Below are 25,343 nucleotides of genomic sequence, written 5' to 3'. Positions count from 1 at the left end.
CTGAAGGTGCTTTGACTAAAATCTGTCAGAAATGTGGAGTTCTTCCTTTACATGAAGAGCAAGGTGGCAGTCTGCATATGGTTGCCAATCCTTGGAAAATCTGGCCAATTACTGATAATGTAGATTAATTCAAAATAAACATATAAAGAAGGATTCAAGGATCTCAGTAGAAGTTAGCAAAGCAAACAGATGTGAGAAAAAAACCTACAATATAGATTACACAATCGTGTAATCTATAAGCAAAGGTATAGTGCTAAAAATAGCACTGCTGCCTCTCAGCGCCAGATTAATGTGCAGATTAAGTGGATTGGGCCATGCTAAATTGTCCATGGTGTTCAGGGATGTGTAGGTTTGGTGCATTAGTCAGGGTAGGAGAATGGGTCTGGGTAGGTTACTCGGAAGGTTGGTGTGGGCCAAAGAGATTCAATGATGAAACGGAGTACATTTAATCCAAACATTCCAAATGGTACATTAGCATTAATATACGAGTTAATGCCTTTAATATACTACATTTGGAAACAGGTCAAAAATGAATTCAGTTTAACATGTCTCTTGCACGATATGGACAGGGAATTCAAGAATTTTCTTAATGATATAATCAATGTTCATTTATCTTATTGTTGTATTAGCTCACCTGTGTATCAAATTACGAGAATGCAGGTAGACCAGCCCCTGCAAGGCACCATGGGTAATGGCAGCAATCTCCACTTCCTGAAGTGGTTTCTTGTGAACTATTGGAGGAAATAAATTTTGGAAAACAACATTTTCTGGGCAATTCCATTAAACCTGCATAATTCAAAAGCCTGGAAAGAAAGCCAGCCTTGAAATTCCAAACATGAACATGAATGCTTGTGTATATTTAAATAATTTATAATATTGAAACATTGACACTAAACAAAAATGTAATAACAGTAGAAAATAAACAAAATATTTATAATTCTTTGATGAATTTTACTTAAAGCAAAAAGAAAAGGATCACAAATATATACCTGCAGCATAATTCAATAACATTTAATTAGACTGGATTGTGAATAAGCTAGTCTTTGCTTTCTGGTGAAGTTTTAAAGCAAATACTGTGAAATGAAAAATATTTCAAACAAAGTGAGCAAAAATTTTAACCAGATATACAGTGGCATGGAACTTAATTTTGCACATCTTAATATGTGCACCAATATGTTGCAGCATGTAGCAAAATAGCTTCAGTACCACAGGTCTATCTTAGTCATATTATAAAAGGCAGTCATTCATAAATTGGTGAGCCAGAAGTTTGCAAACAGTAAACAATACAGGAATTAGTATTAGTTATGTGGTCTTTGAAAACTTCATATGCAGATGAGCTTTGTGCCACCCTCCATCTGGTTGCTGCCAAGGAACTCCAAAAGGAATGAGACATCAAAATGTTAATACAGAAGGCTGAAGGATGCATTGTACAGAAACAAGAGAAGGCAATTTATTTGGATTGATGTAATGATTTGATGGCCACAAATGCAATGAAGGAAATTTGAATTTCCTGCCATTTCTTTATATCCCAAGCAAGCATCTCTCTCTATCAAACATTTATAATCTTCTGCAGCAGTGTGTTTCCACTCATGCAGAGAAACATCAAAAATACATGCAGGAGTACCCCATTCAGCTCTTTAAGCTTGCACAATCATTCAATATGATCCTGGCTCATCATGCAATCTTAGTATCCCACTCCTACCCTCTCCCCATACCCCTTGATCCCTTTAGTCATAAGGGCAACATCCAGCTCCCTCTTGAACATATCTAATGAGCTGACCCGAACAGCTTCATGTAGGAGAGAATCCCACAGGTTCAGAATGGAATGAAGAAATTGTTCCTCATCTCAGTCGTGAATGGCTTACCCCTTATTCTTAGACTATGACCTGTCTATATAGTCATAGATCTACAGCACAAAAGGGCCCTCTAGTCCATTGAGTCTGCACTGGTAAAAAAAAAAATCTAATAATTCCAAACCCATTTTGCAGCATTTGGTGCATAACCTTGAACATCCAAATACTTAAAATGTTGTAAGAGTTTCTCCTTACAGCACCCTTCAAGATAGGGAGTTCCAGATACCCAGAATTCTCTGAAGCTTTTTCCCTCTCATCTCCTTGAAACCCTCCTGCCCCAGGTGAGGGGAAAAGTTCCTCCTGCCTATTCCATCTATGCCTCTCAATTTTATATATGTCAAACATGTTCTCTCAACCTCCTCTGCTCTAAAGAAAAACTCTAATTTACCCTCTCTCTCGATAGAAAATACACCATCTCAAGCAACAACTTGATAAACCTCCTCTACACCCTCTCCAGCACTATCACACCCCTCCTATAATGTAGATTCCCAAACTGCACACAATACTCTAGCTGTGGACTAACATTTTACAGTTTCAGTTTAACTTTCCTGTTCTTAAAACTCTATACTTCTGCTAAGGGTAAGTATACCATGTCTTCTCAAACACTATTCACCTAAACCAAAGTGTTAAGGGACCAGTGTATGTGATAGCAAGGTTCCTCTGATCCTTAGTGCTTCCCAGGGCCCATCATGTATTTGTTAATGTATTCCTTTGCCTTGTTTGTTCCGCCCAAGTGCATCGCCTCACTTGGCCAGATGGAATTCTAACCGCCACTGAACAGCTCATCTGGCCAGCCTGGCCATATGCTTCTGTAATCGAAGGCTATTCTCCTCAACTTTTTACCATCCCCATCAATTTTTGTATCATGTGTACTTACTGAGCAGCCCTCCTACTTTCAAATCTAAATCAATCATTCATATAAATCACAAAGAGCAAGGACCCTTCCACTGTCTCCTGTCTTCCTCCCAAAACTACTAATTGTAGATTCAATTTGACAAATTTCATTGGATTCCATGGACTCTTGACTTGGCTGCTAGTCTCCCATGCTGGACCTTATCAAAAGCTTTGCTGAAGTCCAAATAGACTGCATTAAAAGCACTGACCTCATCTACATATCTGGTCACCTCTTTGAAAAATTTAATCAAGATGTTCAGACACATCTCCCCTTAACAGCCATACTGACTATGCTTCATTAATCCCTGCCTTGTCAAATACAGAATACTTTCTGTCCATCAGAATTACTTCCAATTGCTTTCTCAACAGAGCTTTAACTGGCTCTGGTAGTTTCCTGGTTTATCCCTTGCTCCCTTGATTAATGGTACCACGTTGTTGTCCTCCAGTCCTCTGGCACCTAATCCATGGCTAGAGACGAATACAAAAGTTTTCAAATGCCGCTGCTGTTTCCTCCCTTACCTCATGGAACAACCAAGGTACGTTACATCCACCCTGGAGATTTATCTACTTTTAAGCCTGCTGAACCATTCAGAACTTCCTTTCTCTGTGCTAATTTCTAGAATTGTATCACAGTTCTTCTCCCTGATTTCTATCAAAAAAAAAAGATCAAGACAATGGCACTTCTAAAAAAGGAGGAAGAGAGACAAAAGCAGAGACGATGTGGCCAGTGTATCAAACAAGAAAGAATCCTACATTGCCATCTGAAACAGCAAGTGTACACAGTTACTGTCTTCGCTGTTTGAATCCAAATTGCTCTGGACATCGGAGCTCGTACAAGAGAAATTAACAGTGAAATTCACAGTTAACCTTGGAGGATTCTGTGTGGGAGAGCTCACAGCACAGGAGCAGCTAAGTGCATAGTTAAGTGTAACCTGTCTCTTTTTCTTTGTAAATCTACAATAGTGAGAGTGGGCTCTTTTTTGACTGGTTTATTCAGATCTGTCTTGATTAAATTTTGAAAATGTAACAGTTACAAAGCTAGCCTGCAGTAGCCTTAGAGCAATAAGGCAATGTTATTTTCTGGGTTTGTAGAATATTAAGATGCAAAGATGGCCTTTAGTAGGGTGATGTGCCCTTCCAGTCAGATGTGGGAGATTAGGGAGGGTTTCCATGTTACTGATGATTATGTTATTAGTTGCAAATCCCAGTGGATTGGCTGGAGTGGCAGCTACGGGCAATGAGGAATGTACAGGAGCTTGGAGGCATGATGGATGGCAGTTGTAGAAAGGGAGAAAAACTTCAGATACAGTCAGGTAAATGTGTTACCACCAGGAAAAGTAGGAGAGGAAGGCAAGTAGTGCTGGAGTCTCTTGTGGTTATCCCCAACTGAAACAAATATGCTGGTTTGAGAAACGCAGGGAATGATGGACTCTTAGGGGAAGGTAGCACGGACAGCCAAGTTTCTGGTACCGAGATTGACTCTAATGTAACAAGGAGCATATCAGGTTCCAAGTGATAGATTGTGATAGGGGACACTCTAGTCAGAGGCACAGACAGACATTTGTGTGGCCAACAGCGAAGAGTAAGAATGGTGTGTTGCCTCCCTGATGCCCAGGATCAAGGATATCTCAGTGTGCAAATGATTCTCAAGGAGGAGAGGGACCAGCAGGAGCTCGTGCACGTTGAAACTGATGTCATAGCAAAGGAAAAGGACGAGATTCTGAAGGGAAAATATAAGTAGTTCGGCAGGAATTTAAAAAGGAGGTCCTCGAGGGTAGTAAAATCTGAATTACTCCTGCAGATATGAGCTAGTGAGGGTGAGAATAGGAGGATGGGGCTGATGATGGAGGAGGGGAGAGGGGTTATACTTTTGGATCATTGGAATCTCTTCTGGTGTAGAATTGACCTGAATAGGAAGAATGGATTATACTTGAATTGGAAGGGGACTAATATACTGGCAGGGAGATTTGCGAGAACTGCTCATGGAGATTTAAACTAGTCAGGTGGGATGGGGGTGGGGGGGGGTTGGAGAAGAGAGAGGGGCGTGGAACCAAGGAAATAGTGAGGACAAATCATTGACACTGATACAGTTGGGAAAAGAATCAAGTCAAACAGTTAGGGCAAGCAGAAACAAAGCAGGGAACAAGGTAGGACTGATAAATTAAACTGTATTTATTTTAATGCAAGGAGGTCGGACAGGGAATGCTTGATTAGGAGCGCGGGACTGGGATATCATAGTAATTACAGATGTGGCTCATGGATGGACAGGACTGGCAGATTAATGTTCCAAGATACAACTGCTATAGGAACAATATGGGGCAGGGATGGTGTTTTTACTAAGGTTTAACATTACAGCCGTACTTGGAGAGGATATTCCTGGGAATACATCCAGTGAAGTTATTTGGGTAGAACTGAGAAATAAGAAAGGGATGATCACCAAAATTGGGATTGTACTATAGACAACTTGCAATAGTCAGCAGGAAATTGAGAAACAAAACTATAAGGAGATCTCAGGTTATCTGTAAGGATAATAGCATGGTTATGGTAAGGGATTTTAACTTGCCCAACATTGCGATTCCCACAGTTATGGGTTTAGATGGAAAGGAGCATGTACACGAAGATTTTCTGATTCAGTACATACTAGACAAAGTGCAAAACTTGACTACTCGTGGGAAATAAGGCGGGGCAAGGTGGGGAGCACTTTGGGGGCAAGTAACCATAATTCTATTAGTTTTAAAATAGCAATAGAAAAAGATAGACCGGATCTAAAAGTTAAACTTCAAAATTGGAGGAAGGCCAATTTTGATGGCATGAGGCAAGAACTTTCAAAAGCTGACTGGAGGCAGATGTTTGCAGGTAAAAGAAAGGCTGGAAAATGGGAAGCCTTCAAAAATGAGATAACGAGAGTCCAGAAACAGAATGTTCCTGTTCGGATGAAAGGCAATGCTGGTACGTGTAGAGAATGACTAGAGAAATTGAGGTGTCGGTCAAAAAAAAAAGGAAGCATATGTCAACTATAGACAACAGAGATCGAGTGAATTCTTAGAAGAGTATAAGGGCAATAGGAGTATACTGAAGGAGGAAATCAGGAGGACAAAAAAGGGGACACAGGATAGCTTTGGCAAGTAGGGTTAAGGACAAAAGGGTAACTAGGGAGAGAATAGGGTCCCTCAAAGATGAGCAAGACAGCCTATGTGAGGAACCACAGGAGATGAGGGAGATACTAAGTAAGCATTTTGCAGCATTGCTTACTGTGGAGAAAGACATGGAAGATACATAACATGGGGAAATGGACGGTGACATCTTGAAAAATGCCCATATTAGAGGTGATGGTGCTGGGTGTCTTTAAACGCATAAAGATGAATAAATCCCCAGGATCAGATGTAACCTAGAACTCTGTGTGAAGCTAAAGAAGTGATTGCTGGCACCCCTTGCTTAGATATTTGGATCACTGCAGTCACCGTTGATGTGCCAGAAGATTCAAGGTTGGTTAGCATGGTGACACTATTTAAGAAAGATGGTAAGGAAAAGCCAGGGAACTATAGACTGGTGACATTGACATTGGTGGTGGGCAAGTTGGAGGAGGGAATCCTGAAGGACAGGATGTACATGTATTTGGAAAGGCAAGGACTGATGAGGGATAGTCAACATGGCTTCATGCATGGAAAATCATGTCTCACTAACCTAACTGGTTTTTTGAAGTAGTAACGAAAGGAATGATGAGGGCAGAGTGGTGGACATTATCTACATGGACTTGATTCAGGCATTCAACAAGGTTCCTCACAGTAGACTGGTTAGCACTGATAGAACATGTGGAATATAGGATGACCTAGCCAATTCGACAGAACTGGCTTGAAGGTAGAAGAAGAGTGTGTTGGGGAAGGGTTGTTTTTCAAACTGGAAGCCTGTGAACGATGGTGTGCCACAAGGATCAGTGCTGGGCCACTGATTTTCTTCATTTATGTAAATCATTTGGATAGGACCAGAGGAGGTATAGTTAATAAATTTGCAGATGACACCAAAATTAGAGATGTAGTAGACAAAGGTTACCTCAAGGGATTTTGATCAATTGGGCCAATGGACTGAGGAGTGGCAGATGGTCTTTAATTTTAGACAAATTTGAGGTACTACATTTTGCAAAGGCAAATCAGAGCAGGACTTATACACTTGATGGTAAGGTCCTAGGGAGTGTTGCTGAACGAGGACCTTGAACTGCAGGATCATAACTCCTTGAAAGTAGATATGATAGTGAAGATGGCATTTGGTATGCTTTCCATAATTGGTCAGTGCATTGAGTATAGGAGTTGGGAGGTCATGTTGTGGCTGTACAGGACATTGGTTAGGCCACTGTTGGAATATCGTGGTCTCTCCTGCTACAGGAAGGGTATGTGCAACGTGAAAGAGCTCAGAAAAGATTTTAGGATGTTGCCAGGGTTGGAGGGTTGGAGACACTGAATAGGCTGGGGCTGTTTTCCCTGGAGTGGGGGCTGAGGGGTGACCTTATATAGGTTTATAAAATCATGAGGGATAGGGTAAATAACCAGATCTGTTCTCTGCGGTGGGCAAGTTCAGAACGAGAAGGCATTGGTTTATGGTAAGAGGGGAAAGATTTAAAAGGGTCCTAAGAGGGAACTTTTTCACACAGAAGGTGGTGCATGTATGGAATGAGCTGCTAGAGGAAATGGCAGAGGTTGGTACAATTACAGTTAAAAAGCATCTAGATGGGTAATGAATAGGAAAGATTTTACAGGGATATGGGACAAGTGCTGACAAGTGGGACTAGGTTAATTTAGGATATCTGGTTTCCATGCTGTACATCTCTGACTCTATGGTTGGCATTGACATGTTGGACTGAAGGGTCTATTTCTGTGCTGTATATCTGTATGCCTTAATATTGTCCCCCTCAGTGGTGAGCACCAAATCAAAGTATTTCTTTAGAACCCTACCTGCATCTGCTTTAGCTCTATGCACAAATATCACTGTGGCTCTTGATGGACTTTTACTGTTTTATAGGAACACAGTAACAGGAGTAGACCATTCAACACTGTGAGCCTGTTTCACCAACATCATAGCTCATCTGTGATAGAACGCCACATACTTTTTTGGGCCCATATCCCTTAATAACTTTCAGTTTTAAAATATCAAATTGCTCTTTAAAGTAACTGATCCAATAGCCACTACCACTTGTGGAAGTGTTTCATTGTGTGTAACTATTTCCTGACATTTCTCCCGAATGGTCTGGCCCTGTTCCAGAATCCCCAACCACTGGAGATAGTTCCTTTATCCACTGTTTTTCAGTTAACATCTTCAAGACTTGGATGACCCCACTTAACCTTCAAAATTCTCGAGAAAACAGGCCTCATTTGTATTATCTCTACTCATATATCTTGACATCAGGGGTTAAGTTATTATTCTTGTAAGCCTCCTCCAAGGTCAACATAGCCTTCCTAAGGTGTAGTGCCTAAATTTGCTCTTAGTACTCCAAGTGGGGTCTAACCAGGGCTTTGTATAACTGCAGCATAACCTCTACATCCTTGTACTTCAGTCTCTTTGGTGTAAAGGCCAACATTCCATTAGCTTTGTTGATTTTCTGCACCTCGTGCCATTTTAAAGATTATGTGCCTGAACCCAAAGTCCCTTGAGTATCCACTATATTTTAAATTTCATACTGTCTAGAAAATGCCCTGGTCTATCCTTCATCCATCCAAAATGTATAACCACACACATTGAACTCCATCTGCCACAGTTTTATCTACTTAGTCTATCAGTATCAGTTTGCAATTTTATACTGTCTCCACCAGCATTGATTTGGAAACACCAGTGTTGGACTGGGGTGTACAAAGTTAAAAGTCACAACACCAGGTTATAGTCCAATAGGATTATTTGGAAACACTAGCTTTCGAAGCACTGCTTCTTCATCAGGTGGTTGTGAAGCAGGACCATATGACAATTCATAGCAAAAGATTACTGATGCAATGATACATTAAACAAACCTGGATTGTTAAATCTTTCACCTTTTAGATTAAGTTGCAGGTTTTGGTTCATTAGTATGTAAATCCCAGAATTTCTGTTAAGCCACATTCTCAACATAACTCAAGGTTTTATAACAAAAGGTGACATCTCAGCTCAGACAATGCATTAAAGGTGTGAGGTTAACATCTGTCTGCATCCCCATCTTGAGTCAGACTAGTTCTATTCCCAAAGTAGAATTTACAAATATTATATGGATTGACTGCCTGCATTGATAATCACCAGGCAGGGGTGTTCCCTTCCAGTCGAGGAACACTTCAACAGTCAGGGACATTCGGCCTCAGACCTCTGGGTGACCATCCTCCAAGGCAGACTTAGAGACAGGAAACAATCCAAAAGTGCCAAGCAGAGGCTGATAGCCAAGTTCAATATTTTGGATTAGTGGTGCTGGAAGAGCACAGTTTTACCTAGCCAAGTTCGATACCCATGAGGATGGCCTCAACTGGAAACTTGAGTTCATGTCACATTACAGGTGACCCCACTGCACTATAAACACACGCATGCACACACACATACTCTCTCTCACTCATGCAAACTCTCTCTCATATGCGCACACATGCAACACCCACGCATACACATTCTCACAAGCTTATGACTTAACATACTTGCACACTCACAAGTGCACTCTCTCTCACACACACTGTCTCTCTCTCCCCTGCACACGCGCACAGATTAATGAGACGAATTTGTATTTGCCGAAGATTTGCAGATACATTCTATTTTGCTCAAAAAAAAGTGCAGAACCTGCAAGCAGTCAATTTGTATATTTGTAAATTCCACTTTGAAAATAGAACCAGTCTGACTCAAGATTGGTATACAGACAAACTTTAACCTCACACATTTAATGCATTGCCTGAACTGAGATGTCACCTTTTGTTGTGAAACCTTAAATTACCTTGAGAATGTGACTTAAAGTAGTTCTGGGATTTACGTATTGAAGAATTGAAACCTGCAATCCATTCTAAAAGATGAAAGACTTAATCTAGGTTTGTTTAATGTATCGTTGCACCACTAATCTTTTGTTATAAATTTTGTCTTAATAAGACATCACAACCACTTGAAGCAGCAGTGCTCTGAAAGCTCGTGCTTTCGAATAAACCTGTTGGACTATAACCTGGTGTTGTGTGATTTTTAAAATTAGGCAAAAGGGAGGACTGCAGATACTGGAAAAGCACAACGGGTCAGGCAGCATCCGAGGAGCAGGAAAATCGACGTTTCGGGCAAAAGCCCTTCATCAGGAATGCTTTTGCCCGAAACATCGATTTTCCAGCTCCTCGCATGCTGTCTGACCCGCTGTGGTTTTCCAGCACCACTCGAATATGGACTCTGGTTTTTAAATTTACAACAGTGTTATCGCATCAGCAGATTTGGAATGTATGATCTTCTATGCCATTACCAAGTCATTAACAAAGACTATTAAAAATGAAGCCCAAGGACAGAACCTTGTGGGACACCGTGGGTCACATCCTGCCAATTTGGCTCTCTGTCCATTATCCTTACTTTCTCTCACTTGCCATTTAAATTCCCAGCCATGTCAGTAATTTGCCCTCAACCTTGTGGATTTCTACCTTAGTTAAGAGGCTATGTGGGACTTCTTCAAATGCCTTCTGGAAGTTCATATTAACAACATCCATGGATATTTCCTGTCCACTACCGAAGATGCCTCTTCAAAAAAATTAAGTAAATTTTGTCGGGTATTATCTGTCATGAATTCATGACAACGCTCCTGATTAAGTCAAAAGTTAAGATGTTCATTTACTCAATCATTGATTACAGACTCCAACAATTTCTCCAGCACAGATGATAGGTTAATTCCCTGGCTTTCTTCTTTCACTCCTGTTAAGTGCAATTTTCTAGTCGAAAGAGATGACCCCTCTATCTAGCGAGCACAAAAGATTATAATTAGGGTGTCTACAATGTGCTCCTTTAAAACCTGCACATATAAACTATCAAGTCCCAGAGATTTGTCACTCTACTTCCATTAATTTCCTCTTTGGCGGTTATACTTGCGGTAATTTTAATCCTTGCTCCCAATCCAATAATTTCTTTGGGACTTCCAGCAAGCTATCCTCCTTTTCTACTTTACTGAGACACAAGTAACTATTCAACATGCTACCATTTCCCCACAGTCACTGAAAGTGGAGATACTGTCAGTCTTCAATATTATTCCTGACCACCTGCTTTCCCTTTTATCTATCAAATTTCTTCTTGATTTTGGTGTTTCTGGCTGGTTTCCTTTCATAATCCCTTCTATTAGTTCTTATGCTGCTTTTGGCCCTGAGCTGATCTTTGCATCTTGCCAATTCAGCAGGATCTGTGCTTACTTGGTATTTTTTGTAAGCCTTCTGTTTTATTTTTATGCCGTCGTCATCCGTTTATTAGGCCACGGCTGCTTCTTCAGTTGAGTTTCTTCTCCCTCCCCCAGGTATAAACTGATTTTGTATTAAGATGTTTCTTTAAACAGCCCCTACTCGTCAGCTGTTTTACTCGAGCAAGTTTTTCACAATTCACTGTGGACAGATTTTGTCTTGTCCTGTTAAAAAAAAAAAATCAGCCTTACCTAAATCAAATTCTAATTGCTGATTCATCGAGTTCAGTGGAACATTTGAAAGCAACCACTTTTTGATAAATGTTCATTAAATCTAGCTCTCAAAATCTCATGCACTTGCCCCTTTGTTGCATCTCAGACATGTTGCTGTTAAACTATTCCAGACAATCTCTGACAAGTGGTTGACAGCCTCTCCCAACCTGAATTCAGGTTCCACTGAATGCATTCCCCCATTATATCCTCCCTTACCATTGAAGTAGTTCTGTTCCTAATCAATGAGGCTACTCTACCATTTCCCAGTCCACCCTGTGTAACTTATAATTTGGTGTATTTAGTTCCCAATCCTGACCATCCTTCATATGTCTCAATAATAACTACAATATCAACCTCCAATTTGAATTTGTGCCTGTAGCTCATTTACTTTATTCCTTACATGCTGCACATTTGTACGTAGAACTAGACTTTGGGCCATACACTGTTGCTTGTCCCTCTGCACTCATGTTTTATTCACCTTTGGATTCTTTCACTCTTCCCATTTAATCAATACGCTTCTTACAGTTTCGCAATTGCCTGCTACACCTGCAGAAATCCTTTTTTTTTTTTTAAAAAGAACTCTGTCCTGTTACTTGACAGACTATTGACTGGCCCCAAGCCCTCTCCCCATTTACTAGTTTTAAGTCCTTGTGACCACCCTATTTTAGCTTTTCCATTAGGACACTGGCCCCAAATCAGTTCAGCTGGAGCCCATCCCCACAGTGCAGTTTCTTCCTGTCCCAATAATGATGCCAGGACCCATCAAATAGAAAGCCCCTTTCCCAAACCACTCCTTTAGCCACACATTTACTTCCCTAACTTCCTTATCTCTATGACAATTGGAAAGCAGCTTGACAAATAAGCTAGATTATAAATGTCGAAGTCCTGTTCTTTAACATTTTTTCTCTTTTTGTTTTGTATTCCCCAAAAGGCCCTTTTATGTACTCTTGTCTATGTTGTTAGTCCTAATGTAGAACACAATAACTGAACCTTCTCCCTCTCCAATATCCTTTCAAGCTGTTTGAAATTATGCTTACCTTGACCCTAAGCAGGCAACATTGTAAGCAGGATCAAGAGTCCTGCGCAAAGGACTGTACTCTTAATTATAGATTCTCCCAACCTTACCTTTTTTTGGTCTCCACATTTGAGTGGCTTCTTGTACCATGGTGCATTCATCAGTTGGACCATCCTCACCACGGTCCTTGTCTTCTCTACAAGAAGTAGTATCTCATATCCATTGGATGAGGTCCCTCCAATGCTAAATTCTGTATCCCTTTACCTACCTCACATGTAGTCTCACTCTCCTATCCCTGACCACTGGCTAAATTTAAAGTACTTATCCTCCAAATATGACTACCTCCTGAAGCACAGTATCCAGGTAATTCACCCCCTCCCTGATGTGTTGCAGTACTCTAGCTCATTAGCTCTGAGCCAGAGTTCCTTGAGGATCAAAGGGTCTAGTTCCATCCCATACGACACTGACTTGCGATAGATATTGTCATTATGAAGCAAAGTACACACATTGCCTGGCTTGCATTTCTAACTTATTTAATATGTTTTTGATTTGTCTTAAGTTTTAAATTTCCTACTGACCTTTAGTTTTTGATCTGCAAAGTATTACTCTAAATTTACCTTTAATCTGAAAGCTATTTAGACTAGGTATTCAAACTAGCAGTTACTTACCACTTCTCCTGTGACATCACTGTTTCTAATTCAAGATCTGCACCCTACCCCTTTACCTGCCAGTATCCTTTCATGCTCCCTTTGAACTCTCCTAATAGTTAGGTTCCCACTTGCACATTCTATACTCCTCTAGGGCTTCGGTTTTGAAATGTCAGTGTCTGCCATAAACCTTTTTTTTCTTAATTCAACACTTAATATCCCTCTATATACAGCGTTCACAGAATTTGATGTCCCAATATAATTAAAGGATGGGACCATATTGGCCTTATACTCTCCATATTTCTTTCTTGAATGCATCCTAAAAATCTGCGACACATTTATTTTCAAGTATCGGCTCCTCATCCATTCTGTTCAAATCATACCTGATCTCATTAAAAAAATCAGCCTTTTGCCTAGTTGCTAACTTGGATTTCAGGTTCATCCTTGTCCTTTCCCATAACCATTTCAATCTAACAGTTATGATCATTGTCTGCAAAATGCTCCCCCACTAGTACTTCAATTAATGAAGCCAGGCAAGTGGTTCAAGTACTTAAACTAAGTACTTGACAAATTCCTGCCACATAGGGCCTCTTACATACTGGCTTAAAATGCTACCTGGATGCATTTAAAGAATTTTGCTTCCTCTAACCCTTTCACACTATGACTACCCAGTTAATGTTGGGAAGTTGAAACTCCCGATCACTACCCAATTACTTTTACACTTTCCTGAAATGTATCTGCCTTTGTCCTATTTGTCTGGGGCCACTAGGGGTTCTACATTTTTCTTCAGCAATGTGACTGTTCCTTTTTGGTTAAGTTCTACCCATATGGCTTTACTGGAGGAGCCTAAGATGTCCTTCTTCCTTACTGTTAAGATTCCCTGATCAAAATTGCCACACCCCCTCCTCTAACTTCCTTCCCGGTCTTGCCTGAAAACACTATAATCCTGGAATACTGAGCTACCAATCCGGTCCCTTTCTCCCATGCCATTGCTGAGTGAAACATCATCTTTATATTTTGATTTGAGCCCCTAACTCATCTAGGTTTGTCTGTAAGACTCCTAGTGTTACTTTGGAATAAACTGGTATTTTGTTTGGATTGACACAACTGATATAGTTTGAATTACGAATCTGGAGTCCTAATTTTGTTCTCTAATTGTGTATCCTGTCAAATGCCTTTACAGATTTGAACAAAATCAGCTTGCTAATTTTTCAGAAATAAAATTAGATGCAGAATTGTGGTTTAGTCTTCAATTCTCCAATATTAGTTTTGTGTATTGCTGGACTTGAATACCTGCGTATTTCTCCCCATGGGTTGGACATTCAACATTTATTTTACAATGATGGTTAGCTCACATTCCAGGTGACAATAGTGTTTTAAAAAATATTTTCTTATTTAAAAAGTGGATTTTAATACATTATGTAGACTCATCATTTTGCTTAATGTATTTTCCATCAGTCTGCAAGCACAAAACTATGGTGATAACAGCAATGCTCATTTATTCAGATGAAAATGGACAACAGCTTCCAGTGTCCACACCTTGCAAGTGTGGAGATCAAGTTGCCATTATCAAATTTATTATGCTCCTCTACAAGGTCTACTACAACTGTAGTCTGCCAAGAAATTTAGCATTCACTCAACCAAACAGGGCAAAGTTTCAATACTGACTCAATAAATTTGGCTTGCTCAACAAGCAGCCGCTGGCCTCAATCTGTTGTGCTATCAACTTTCCAAACACAGGACATACAAGTGGAAAATTGTGCAAGATATTTTTTTTCCAAACAGAGGTCAGGCTGCCTCCTTCCCATACTGGGTACCATCCCATTGAAGGAAGCAGTCGAGATGGTAGAGAAGGGCTCCAAAGTTGTGGGGGTGAAGTTTGCACCATGCCCCATTGGTGGGGGTGGAGGCAGTGATTTTGGGAGGTGGGGGCATTGAAGAGAAAAAAAAAGTTGAGAAAGAAGAACACCCACGTGAATGGGAGAAGTGAGCTGGTTATATAGTTTACCATCCTCTTCCCTCCCAAAATCCTGCTTACAAAGCAAACAGTACGGCTGTGAAGACAAGCCACTTCTGATCCCCACAGTCCTTTAATTCAGCTGAGGCCAGCAGGAATATACAAAGCTGAACTCAAGGTCAGTGTTCATTAAATTCAACTCCTTTGATTGGTCCCAATTTTCAAGCGAAAACAGGAAGTGGGGCTTGGTTTTCTCTCTCTATTTTGCTTAATCAAAACGGCAAAGGGTTTATTAGTTAGCTGGATAAATCAACACTTTTTAAATGTAATTTTTTACTTGCATATTTAAATTAATTATCAGCTTATCACAAATTGTTGGCATCCCTAAAATTCCTTTTCTATTCTGCCACACCTCTTTCCACAGTGTGGCTCATTTAAGCAGGAAGGTTGGGTCACAGTGAACTAGCAAATGGGTCAAGAAATATTCCTTATCAATTCAAGGCTAACTTATTTTTTTAAATGACAGGAGTCTTAAATACTTTCCAGCTTAGAAAATTATCAGTTGTGATTTGAAGTTTGGTTGGAGATTTAAGGCTAAAAAGCTAGCATTTTTTAATTAGATTCTTTCGCAAACCCTCCTGTGTATGATCTTACATTGCATTCAATGTTGTCAGCTCTGACTTGCTTCTATCATGTCTTTCAGTCAGGTTCTCTAATCCCATCAGAAAAGGGAACATATTATTGCTAATCCCATTCATAATGATTCCAGAGATCCTGCAGAAGATCCCACACTGTTGTATCAGACTGAGAAAAAATTTGCAGAAAGCTGCGTAGAAAATTTGGGCCACTAAACTCTTGCGCAGGATAAATTTGAAAAAGCCATTTATATCGTTTCTCATGTTTTCCCATTATTTCTCCATAGATCAAGTGCTATGAAAACTAATTGAACAGGGGAATTCTCATGTTTCTCAAAATCGTGCCTCAGATCCCTTACATACAGATGGAGGTCAAATCTGTTTTCAACATTCAGACCGATCTTCTGAATCAGAAGTAGTGCTGCCACTGAGCCACAATTCACATTCAAAGCAAAAAAGTCTTCACAAAAAAAAACCATTTGTAGAACGGCATAAGAAACGTATGAAATACATTTCCTTCAATTTTCCTCCCTTCTGAGAGCACCTATTTATTAAACAAGGCATTGATTTTCTCAGCTTCTTAAAATAGTTGGTTTATCTGAGGGCTATACAAATAAGAAACATTTGGAGGGATATCGGCCCGCTGCAGCCAGGTGGGATAAGTTTAGTTTAGGATTATGGTAGTCATGAACTAGTTGGATTGAAGGGGCGGTTTCTGCACAAATAACATCTGCTCAGCTACTAAATCAGCATTATTTTGCATGTGCAGCTCATGGGAAGATTAATTCAGGTTGTAAACAAGACAGCACATATGAACATAAAGTACATCCTTATTCTTTTGCACAAAAACTCAAACGTAACAAATTTGAATAATTGGGATTTCATTTGAATATGAAATCCAAGTTTTCAATGTTTAAAGATGGTTGAAGAAACTGTCAGTTTACCTTCCAGCAAATCAGAAGTTGATCCTAGGCAGTATTCCATGACCATCTGAAATTACATGACAATCTTAATTAAGCATATTTGAGCAAGTATTGCATGCATTAAGACAAAATCTAAATGTAAAAAAGTATGTAAACATTGAACAACTTTCAGTACTGCATACGATGTACAGTGCAGAAGACTGTCATTTGGATCATCTGGTCTGTGTCAGTGTTTATCCTCCACATCCCATCTTATTGCATTTATCTTACCAGTGTACTGTGTTAGTTCTGCCTCCTTCAGTTTTATCTTGCTAAAATTTGACATTAAACGAACCTATGATTTTTGCCTCAATTATTTCTGATTGTTATATTGTCACAATTGAAAATTCTGGGACACTAAAGCAAATGGCTCCACTTGAAGTCCAAATTGTCTCCTAGGTTATAAATTCAGAAACAAATTTTGAACTTGCATTCCTAAGTGCAGCCACATGAACTAAGTTTATACTTTCGTAGTGGACAATATCCAACATAGGACCTGGGTAGACTAACATTGGGGTTCCAACCTGTACATCTCAAAATACACTTAAAACTAATAAAGTATTTTGCAACATATGCGAAAGCAGCAACTAATTTCCTTGGACTTTGTAAAAGGAATATTATATTTACAGTCACATTTTCAATAAACTATTTTATTCAGAATGAAGACCATCAGGATTATAAGCATAGATAAGAAGGATGTAGCTAAATCACTGGCAGCCTGCAAAATAGAAAGCCAGTTAGCTAGCCCAGTTAACATGCCCAAAAGATTGAGAGATAAGTGGATGCAAATTGCACAGACACTGAACATCCCTCCTAGAATACAGAGTCAATGCCAGAAGGCTGGAGGATATTACATGTTAAATGCTGCAGTCCCTCTTATAAAAAGCAAGCTGGGGACCAAGTAGATAAATCGACCAGTCAGCAAACTAGCACTTGTGAGAAAAGTAGGCAATAATCTGGGTCAAAATAATTGGCATTAGTATGGACTAACAAAATGAATGTCAGAAATTTGTTAACGGCAAATCAAACTGACAAACTTGATCAAAGTTCTTTGCTGAGGATAACGTGGTTGATTTTATGTAAAAGGGAACAAAAATTTGACAGTAGAACATTATAGATTTTCAGAAAATTAAAGTCTGAGAGGTTAAATGGACTTTGACAGCCCAGATAGAGAAACAAACAAAAAAGAACAGAGGAGGCTAAAGTTTGAGGTGAATGGTAGCTTCACAAACTGGAAGAAAATATGAAGAGTATCAAGACAAACACCTGTATTCTATTCATAAATAACCCTGGGGAATACAAATCCAACTTCACTGATTCAATCGTCAAACTTCGAGATAATACAACTCAAAAACGGATTCATGAAGCATTGTAATAAACTTCAGAGGACAGGTCACACCGATAATATAGGCAGATAATAACGAAATGAAATTTAACCAAAACTTGAAGTAGTGATAATTAAGGGAAAATTAAGACAATCAAAATGGATTGAATTATACAATTCTACAGGGAGTGTCAGAATAGAGACCCAAGGGGCATATATACAAACCTAATAACAGGAAAAAAGTGTAAACACTAGAATAGAAAAATAGTACAGGAAAAGATTTATCCCAACAGATATCAAAGAATCATTCCCAGACCAGCACTTGCCTCAAGAAAATGAAAATACAAAAACAAGGATAGGTAAAACAATGCTGTGGAGTTTTATTTGAAGGAACAAGTATTTACAATCCAAAATTAACTACCAGGTAAGCACACAGATCTGTTCTTTTGAACTGAAAAGTCAGAGGATGAATACAACACATCCTGTCAAGCAGTGTTCAAAGGAATTTAACAAATGCTCCATTGAACATACAAATACATAATTTTACAACATCTTTTTTTCTAAATCAAAAGGTTTATTTTGAAAGAATCAAACCATTTACACAATAGCCAAAAGGTTGTCTCAATACATAAGCAATAAAACTTACAAGTCTCTGAAACATATTGGAGGAGGATGATTCATCTCCTTGATCTTTGCTGGTCACTGCTACACATTTTCAAAATGCTGGTTAGGATGCTTTATTTAATTCTTGAACAGTATTCAGGCAAACAGCTGGGTGGTTTTCTTGGATATTCACATATTTGTAATGGCTTGTGGAATTGGGGGTTGGATCATCAGTGAATTCCATCCAAGTGAATCGCAACAGTAACTTGGTCTGACTTTGCATGAATCTTATTTGATATTTTACCTTTCCTTGCTTGTTTGGAATGCTATTCCCACCTGCTCTCTGGTCATCATTCAAGATAGTGAATCACTTATTCCTGCCTTCACTTTCTACATTAATACATTCCAATGTCATGATTCCACATGCCTTGCACAGTGTTGAAAGCTGTGCCTTTTCCAAGTACATGTAAATATACACACTACCTGAAGTGCTGACTACATTGGCTAATTCTTCATCAAACAAACACTGATTAAATTACTTACAGCTTATGGACCTTCTACGCAGTGGCATGGCTTCATGCTCACATCCACTTTGCAGTCATGCTTTCAAGATGCAACCTTACAGTTAGTACAATATGCATGTTTGGAATGCTTCTCTTGTGGTTGATACTGTCATGATCTTGATCGATGCCACAGTTAGCTGACAGAGAAAAGTCACAACCGGACCTGCTAACTCTGCATCTAATTAATTGATCCATGAGCTCTCAGTTGTCATCTGAAAGACAAATTCTGGATATGTAATTTCAAGTTGAGCTTCATACATGTTGGAGAAAGTGAGGACTGCAGATGCTGGAGATCAGAGTTAAGAGTGTGGTGCTGGTAAAGCACAGCAGGTCAGGCAGCATCTCAGGAGCAGGAGAGTCAATGTTCTGGGCATAAACCCTTCATCTGTTGGACTATATTTTTTCCTGTATTAAGATCATCAGAAGATATTCCTGGCATGTTAAACGGCTGTTCCTGCTCAATGTCAGGAACAGTAAAGTTATATGAATTATGGTCTCCCACATTCCAACAATCTTACTGACACATGGTGCTTGCTGCCTATAGCAAGGCACAAATCACAGCTAAGGCACAATCTGAAGCCCTCCAGAATTTCTTGCATATGGATAATAGTTTCATTTCACAGTCTTTGCCACTGCTGCATGTGCATGATTAAAGCATATATATTTCTCAACCAACTCCAAAACGTGACAATCACAGAACAGAATTCCTCATGCTCTCATATCTTCCACCTTCTTCAGTCACAATACTTCAAAATTAGCTATGCCTTGGTGAAGCAGGGCTTGCCATGGCCATTGTCGTACACTTGTTTGCAGCTGTTAAGGCCAAAGCTGATCATCTTCTTTTAGACTTTCAGGGAATCTTTGATGTGGTACTGTTGGTCACTCAGTGATGTTTGACTGGTGCAAGCTGGGGAGAACAAAGCATACTTGCCCAAAAAAAAAAAAAACAGGCTTTCTGTACATGGATGACTATTACCCTGGCAAACAGACAAGTTATAGGTCACATTGATCTGCTTGAAGAAACGTATTGGGCCTAAGGCAGAAAATATCTATCGTCCTTCTCAAGCCAGAAGCAGGACTTGGACCAAGTCCTTCCCCCACACCTGCCATTATCACAGCTGAGAGTTGTCACCTTCTGTTACCACGATAGGCACCTGCCCCAGTCACCAACCAGAGACTCAAATTCAACACAGGATCCAGTGGCTGCATTGTTCCCTTTTGAAACCTATCAAACGAATGGACAGAAAGGTTGCAGTCTACAAGGTGTCATCCTCCCAACGTTCTCTATCACTATGAAGACTGGATAATGTATTAACAACATATAAATAAGCTCAAGACATATCACAACATCCTCATACAATCTAGTTTATAGTGACCAATTTCTGGTATAGGTGTACCAAGTCCCACGGCTATCTGGATAACTTTCTTCCATCTCATTTCCTGCAGTATTTTGTTCCATTCATAACATTTCTCCATCTGTCATAACTAGGGAAACAGTCCCACCTTCCATGCCAGTGCTTCCAATATTTATCTTACTCTCAAGAATTCTCATCTATTGCAGATGTCAAGACTTCTGACTGCATCCATTCCATTTGCCATGCCTGTACACACTTTCCACCATGGCAGCTTCCACATAAAATGGATCATCCTCCATTTCTGCCATCACCAGGGCATTACTTTTAAAGACATGTTCCCCAATACTTTCAGTATTCCCAACAAATTGATCCCTCAACACCATCTTGCTCCACTCTTATTCCAAAACCCATCTCTCACTTCCCCGTTACGTATCTATTTCAAGTGCAGAGATACAGGTCATTCAGTCTCCTTCAGAATCACAGACATTTTCCAGGTCGAACACCAAATTTACCCCCAACTTGTTTCAAATTACTTTATTTTAGCATTATTACAATGCAATCTCATCTACAATGGTTGAGTCTGTATGCAGATTGGGTGAACACTTTGAATAAATGTGTTCAGTCAATGATATGCTGGGATACTGGTCACACAGCATTTTTAATTCCACAATCTTCAGCCTTCTACATCGCTCCAGTGAAATTCAACACAAGAATAAGAATCAGCACCTTATCTTTCCATCAGCCATTTTACAAACTTTGGAATACAACTGTGGTCAGGTGGCCAGTAGCAGAAATGGCGACAAGACTGATTAAGAGCTACAATCAAGCATGCTGTAAATTTTGGTCAAGCTAGTTTAAATTCCGATCTTAGTTCAAACTGCTGCTAGGACATGTGACCTGTCCTGTAAACTGCAATATCCAGTGTTGACCAAATAAAGCTGGCATATCACCTTATAATCGAGTAAGGAATGTGGCTGTTTATGACTTGGAGTAAACATTGGAGAGTTGTTTGAGAAAACTCCATTGCCTGGGATTGAACAAATATATCAGAGTTTGTTCAATTTGTTGGCGAAGTTCCAGAAAAGTTTCTAGAACGAGCACATTGTGATAAAGGTTTGCAGAACAAACAATTTTTCAGGAGTGAGCTTTTGAGGCCAACATTTGAGAAACATATGCCCTGATGTCATCTTCAAAGAACCATAAGGCAAGAGCTACGTACACCAAAGTTGGTCACTACACTTCAATTGGGTATATTTGTTTCAACCCAAGCATATAAAGTTAGAATTAGGGTTAAATGTGAATTTAGTCAAACTTAAGTAAAGTGAAGTTAAGTGGAGAGAGAGTTAATGCTGAAATTGAATTGGATGAAGAAAAAATTAAGGGTTGTCATGAACGTACACTTTATATTGAGTATTGGTATGTAAATAGTTAAATTAAAATTTGAGACAAAAGACAGGAAATCGACTGTCACAAAAGGCAAGAACACAGTGGTAAAAAGGTTTGAGTTCTTCTTTTGGACAACACAACATTGATGTAAGCAACTTCATATCATAACCACTACTTTTTGTCCACAAATATTTGTCATTTTGCTTTTCAGACCTATACTTCTGAGACCAAATTATTAGATTAGTTAGTCCCAGCTATTGTACCTGGTTGCTCCACACCACGATGGCTTTCGTCATCTAATCACTCAAATACGTTCCCTTCAACTTTTTCTTCATAAAATGCCTACAGTGTGGAAACAGGGCATTCAGCCCAAAAAGTCCAGTCTCTAAAGGACATCCCACCTAGACACTTCCCTTAGCCTAATCCACCTAACTTACACATCCCTGAACACATTGGACAATTTAGCATGACCAAACCATCTAAACTGCTTTGGACTGTGTGGAGAAACTAGAGCACCCGGCAGAAACCCATGCAGACACAGGGAGAACATGTAAACCCCACACAAACAGTTGCCAGAGGCTGGAATTGAACCTGGGTCCCTGGTGCCTGAGGTAGCAGTGCTAACCACTGTACCACCCAGGTCTATTGCTTCTGCACTTAAAAGCAATCACATCTCAAAGTTCTTCGAGTTCTGATAACTTAGCTTTCTGTCTTTTCAAATCCTGCCTGGCCGGAATATTTAATTTCAGATTTCCAGTATCTTTAAAAGGTTTTTTTGCTTTTAAAAGAAAACAGTGAAAACATGTTTCAACTTGTAAAGTTTACCGAAAGTTTGCTGCAACAAACAATGGTACATACTCTACATTTAATATGATTCACATGACACCTTTGAATGACTACAGGCACATGTAACCTTAAGTTACAAAAAATTACTTTTAGCTGGTTACAATAAAGCACTTCTGATACTGGTAATTTGCAACCAAATGACATGATCAGTTGCTGAAAAATTGTTTCTAAACTTTTAGATAGCTTTTAATATCTATTTATTTTATACATTCATAGTAAAATAATAATCTTGATTGTATAAAGTTTGGAAACACTGAAAACTTACCCAGGCAGTGTGCTCCTTTAGATAACAACCTTTGTATTCTATAGTATTTGGATGCTTCAGTTGGCGGAGAAATTTGACTTCTTTGATAATGTCCTGCCATTTCTGTGAATAATAATGTTTGATAATTTTTTTAAAAAGTGATGAGTTCCACATTTTAGAAGACATCAGAAATATTGAGCTATTTAAAACTATTTACTGCATAACATATTAATTCCTCAAAATGATAGTTCAAGACAACGATGTTCTTTTTAAGAACTCCTGGATTAAAATCTTTAAAATAACGGAAGCTAAAATTACTTTACCTCTGTTATTTGTTTACCACTATAGGACATTTTCTTGACTGCCACCACCTCTGACGTGCGAGCATTTCTGGCCTGAAGGTTTAAAAACACAATTTTTTTTCAACAGGTGCGCTTTGTTTTCCCCAAAAAACACTTTTGCACAGAGAAGAAAATTATTTCTTCAGTTAAAATGCAGGTAGTGAGAATATTCACATTCTGGTCAGAGTTAGAACATTTCCAATAGATCCAGCATTAGACAAATCCAGCTCTAAATGCTCTTCAAAATTTAATTAAACTTTTATTCACTTCAAAATACTTACTTGTCTGTAAAAGGACTTCAAGGTATTTGAGTATTGCATAGTCTGACATGAATGGAAGGCTTGCTTGCCTTTCAGACAATGGGATTAATTTTCTCAATGCAGCACAGTGTCAACTTTTGTTTGACAACGTTGATAATGCTGTGAAATATTTTATTAAGTATGTGATCTAACTACAAGCTATTGCTGATGAAATGAAAGAGTGAGATTGAAGTTGGGCGTCCTCGCTCCAAATGACACAGGCAAAGACATTTTCTGGTTTCCTAATGCAACCAAAATTGAACTTCACTTTACTTGCTTTCAATGACATTAGATTGTCATCTCAATATTAGAAAAAAGTGATTCAACTCAAGCAGAACAACCAACTACAAAATTAATGGACTGTAAGAACTCCAATCAGAATTAATACATTAAAAAAGTCAAAGCTGTACAGCACAGAAACAGACCCTTCAGTCCAACTCACCCATGCCAACCAGATATCCTAAATTAATGTAATCCCATTTACCAGCACTTGGCCCATATCCCTCTAAACCTTTCCAATTCATATACCCATCCAGATATCTTAAATGCTCTAATTGTATCAGTCTCCATCACTTCCTCTGGAAGCTCATTCAATCCATGTACCAAATTTTGAGAAAACATTGCCCCTTAGGTCAGTTTTAAATTTTTCCCCTCACCCTAAAACTATGTCCTCTAGTTCTAGACTCCCCCATCCCAGGGAAATGACCTTGTGTAATTACCCTATCCATTTCCCTCATGATTTTATAAGCCTCTATAAGGTCACCCTTCAGCCTCCAATGGTCCAGGGAAAACAGCCCCAGCCTATTCAGCATCTCCCTATAGCTCAAACCCTCCATTCCTTCAATAAAGTCTCATCTTCTATTTTTAAATGGTAATCAGTGTTTCTCACAGGAGAGGAAGTCAATGAACCCAAAAGAAAGCTTTTGAGGAGGAATTAAGACAGGCATGTGCAGACAAATTGCTGGATAAATGCTCTTCCATTAAATGAGGAGTGCTAGTAAGATAGCACAGAACATAAAATAATTACAATATCACCTGCCAAATCCTCAAAGTTTTTTGCAGCACTTTACAAAGAACATATTTAAAACACATTGGTATAAGAAAACACTGCAGCCAATCTGCACAAAAAATGGCCATAACTGCAATGAGAGGTGATACAGAATCTATTTTTAGTAATAATATTGAAGGAAAATTGTAGACCAGGATTCAGAGCTCCGAATCACTTCAATGATTTGCACTGTACAATTTTTTAAATAAAAAGAGAGGTCAAACAGCCTGAGCATAATAACCTTTAGAAAATGACAGCTTTGCTAAATCAATACTCCTCCAAGTATAATAACTGAAGTTTCAGGCCAAATTGTGTAATCTCTGAATTTGCATTTGAATGAACATTCTAACTCATTAGAGTGTAACAAAAAAAAGCAATAATTAATACAAGATAAGCAACATATTGGTTTGGAAAAAATTCAGAGTTTGAGAGGGGTTGACCCAGATGGTAAACCACAAAAATTGGACACGAACAAAATGTGGAAATACACTGTACTACAGGTTAGGCAGCATGTGTAGAGAAACAGTTACTGTCCGAAACCTGCGGGGAAAAGCACGTGAAAACTAAAAAAATGTGCGAACCATGCAGGGGAGAGAATAAAAAAAAAATCACTGCTCATAACTTCTGAGAGTGGGACAAATAGAAATCTGAAAAAGGTACACAATCAGGAGATTACACTCAATGGAGACAGAACGAGGAACAAATTAGTCACATGTGGAAATTTGTTGCATGGGGAAAAGAAGGTACTTTGATGAAAGAG

General features: G+C 39.1%; 1 protein-coding gene across 2 annotated transcripts in view; it reads right to left on the bottom strand.

The window, feature by feature from the left end:
* Positions 1-25,343, bottom strand: part of taok3a (TAO kinase 3a) — a 99,017-nt gene that overhangs the window by 57,326 nt on the left and 16,348 nt on the right. For both annotated transcript variants that reach the window (XM_043715878.1, XM_043715879.1), the window contains exons 3-6: positions 23,219-23,290; positions 22,917-23,018; positions 16,557-16,602; positions 635-731 (exon numbers count right to left, since the gene is read on the bottom strand). In XM_043715878.1, coding sequence (XP_043571813.1) covers positions 635-731; positions 16,557-16,602; positions 22,917-23,018; positions 23,219-23,290 — 317 coding nt within the window. The remainder of the gene's footprint in view (positions 1-634; positions 732-16,556; positions 16,603-22,916; positions 23,019-23,218; positions 23,291-25,343) is intronic.

Source organism: Chiloscyllium plagiosum, chromosome 25 (genome assembly GCF_004010195.1).
Source record: "Chiloscyllium plagiosum isolate BGI_BamShark_2017 chromosome 25, ASM401019v2, whole genome shotgun sequence".
NCBI lineage: Eukaryota > Metazoa > Chordata > Chondrichthyes > Orectolobiformes > Hemiscylliidae > Chiloscyllium > Chiloscyllium plagiosum.
The sequence above is the reverse complement of the archived record's forward strand: the minus strand, read 5'-3'. Positions and strand labels throughout refer to the sequence as shown.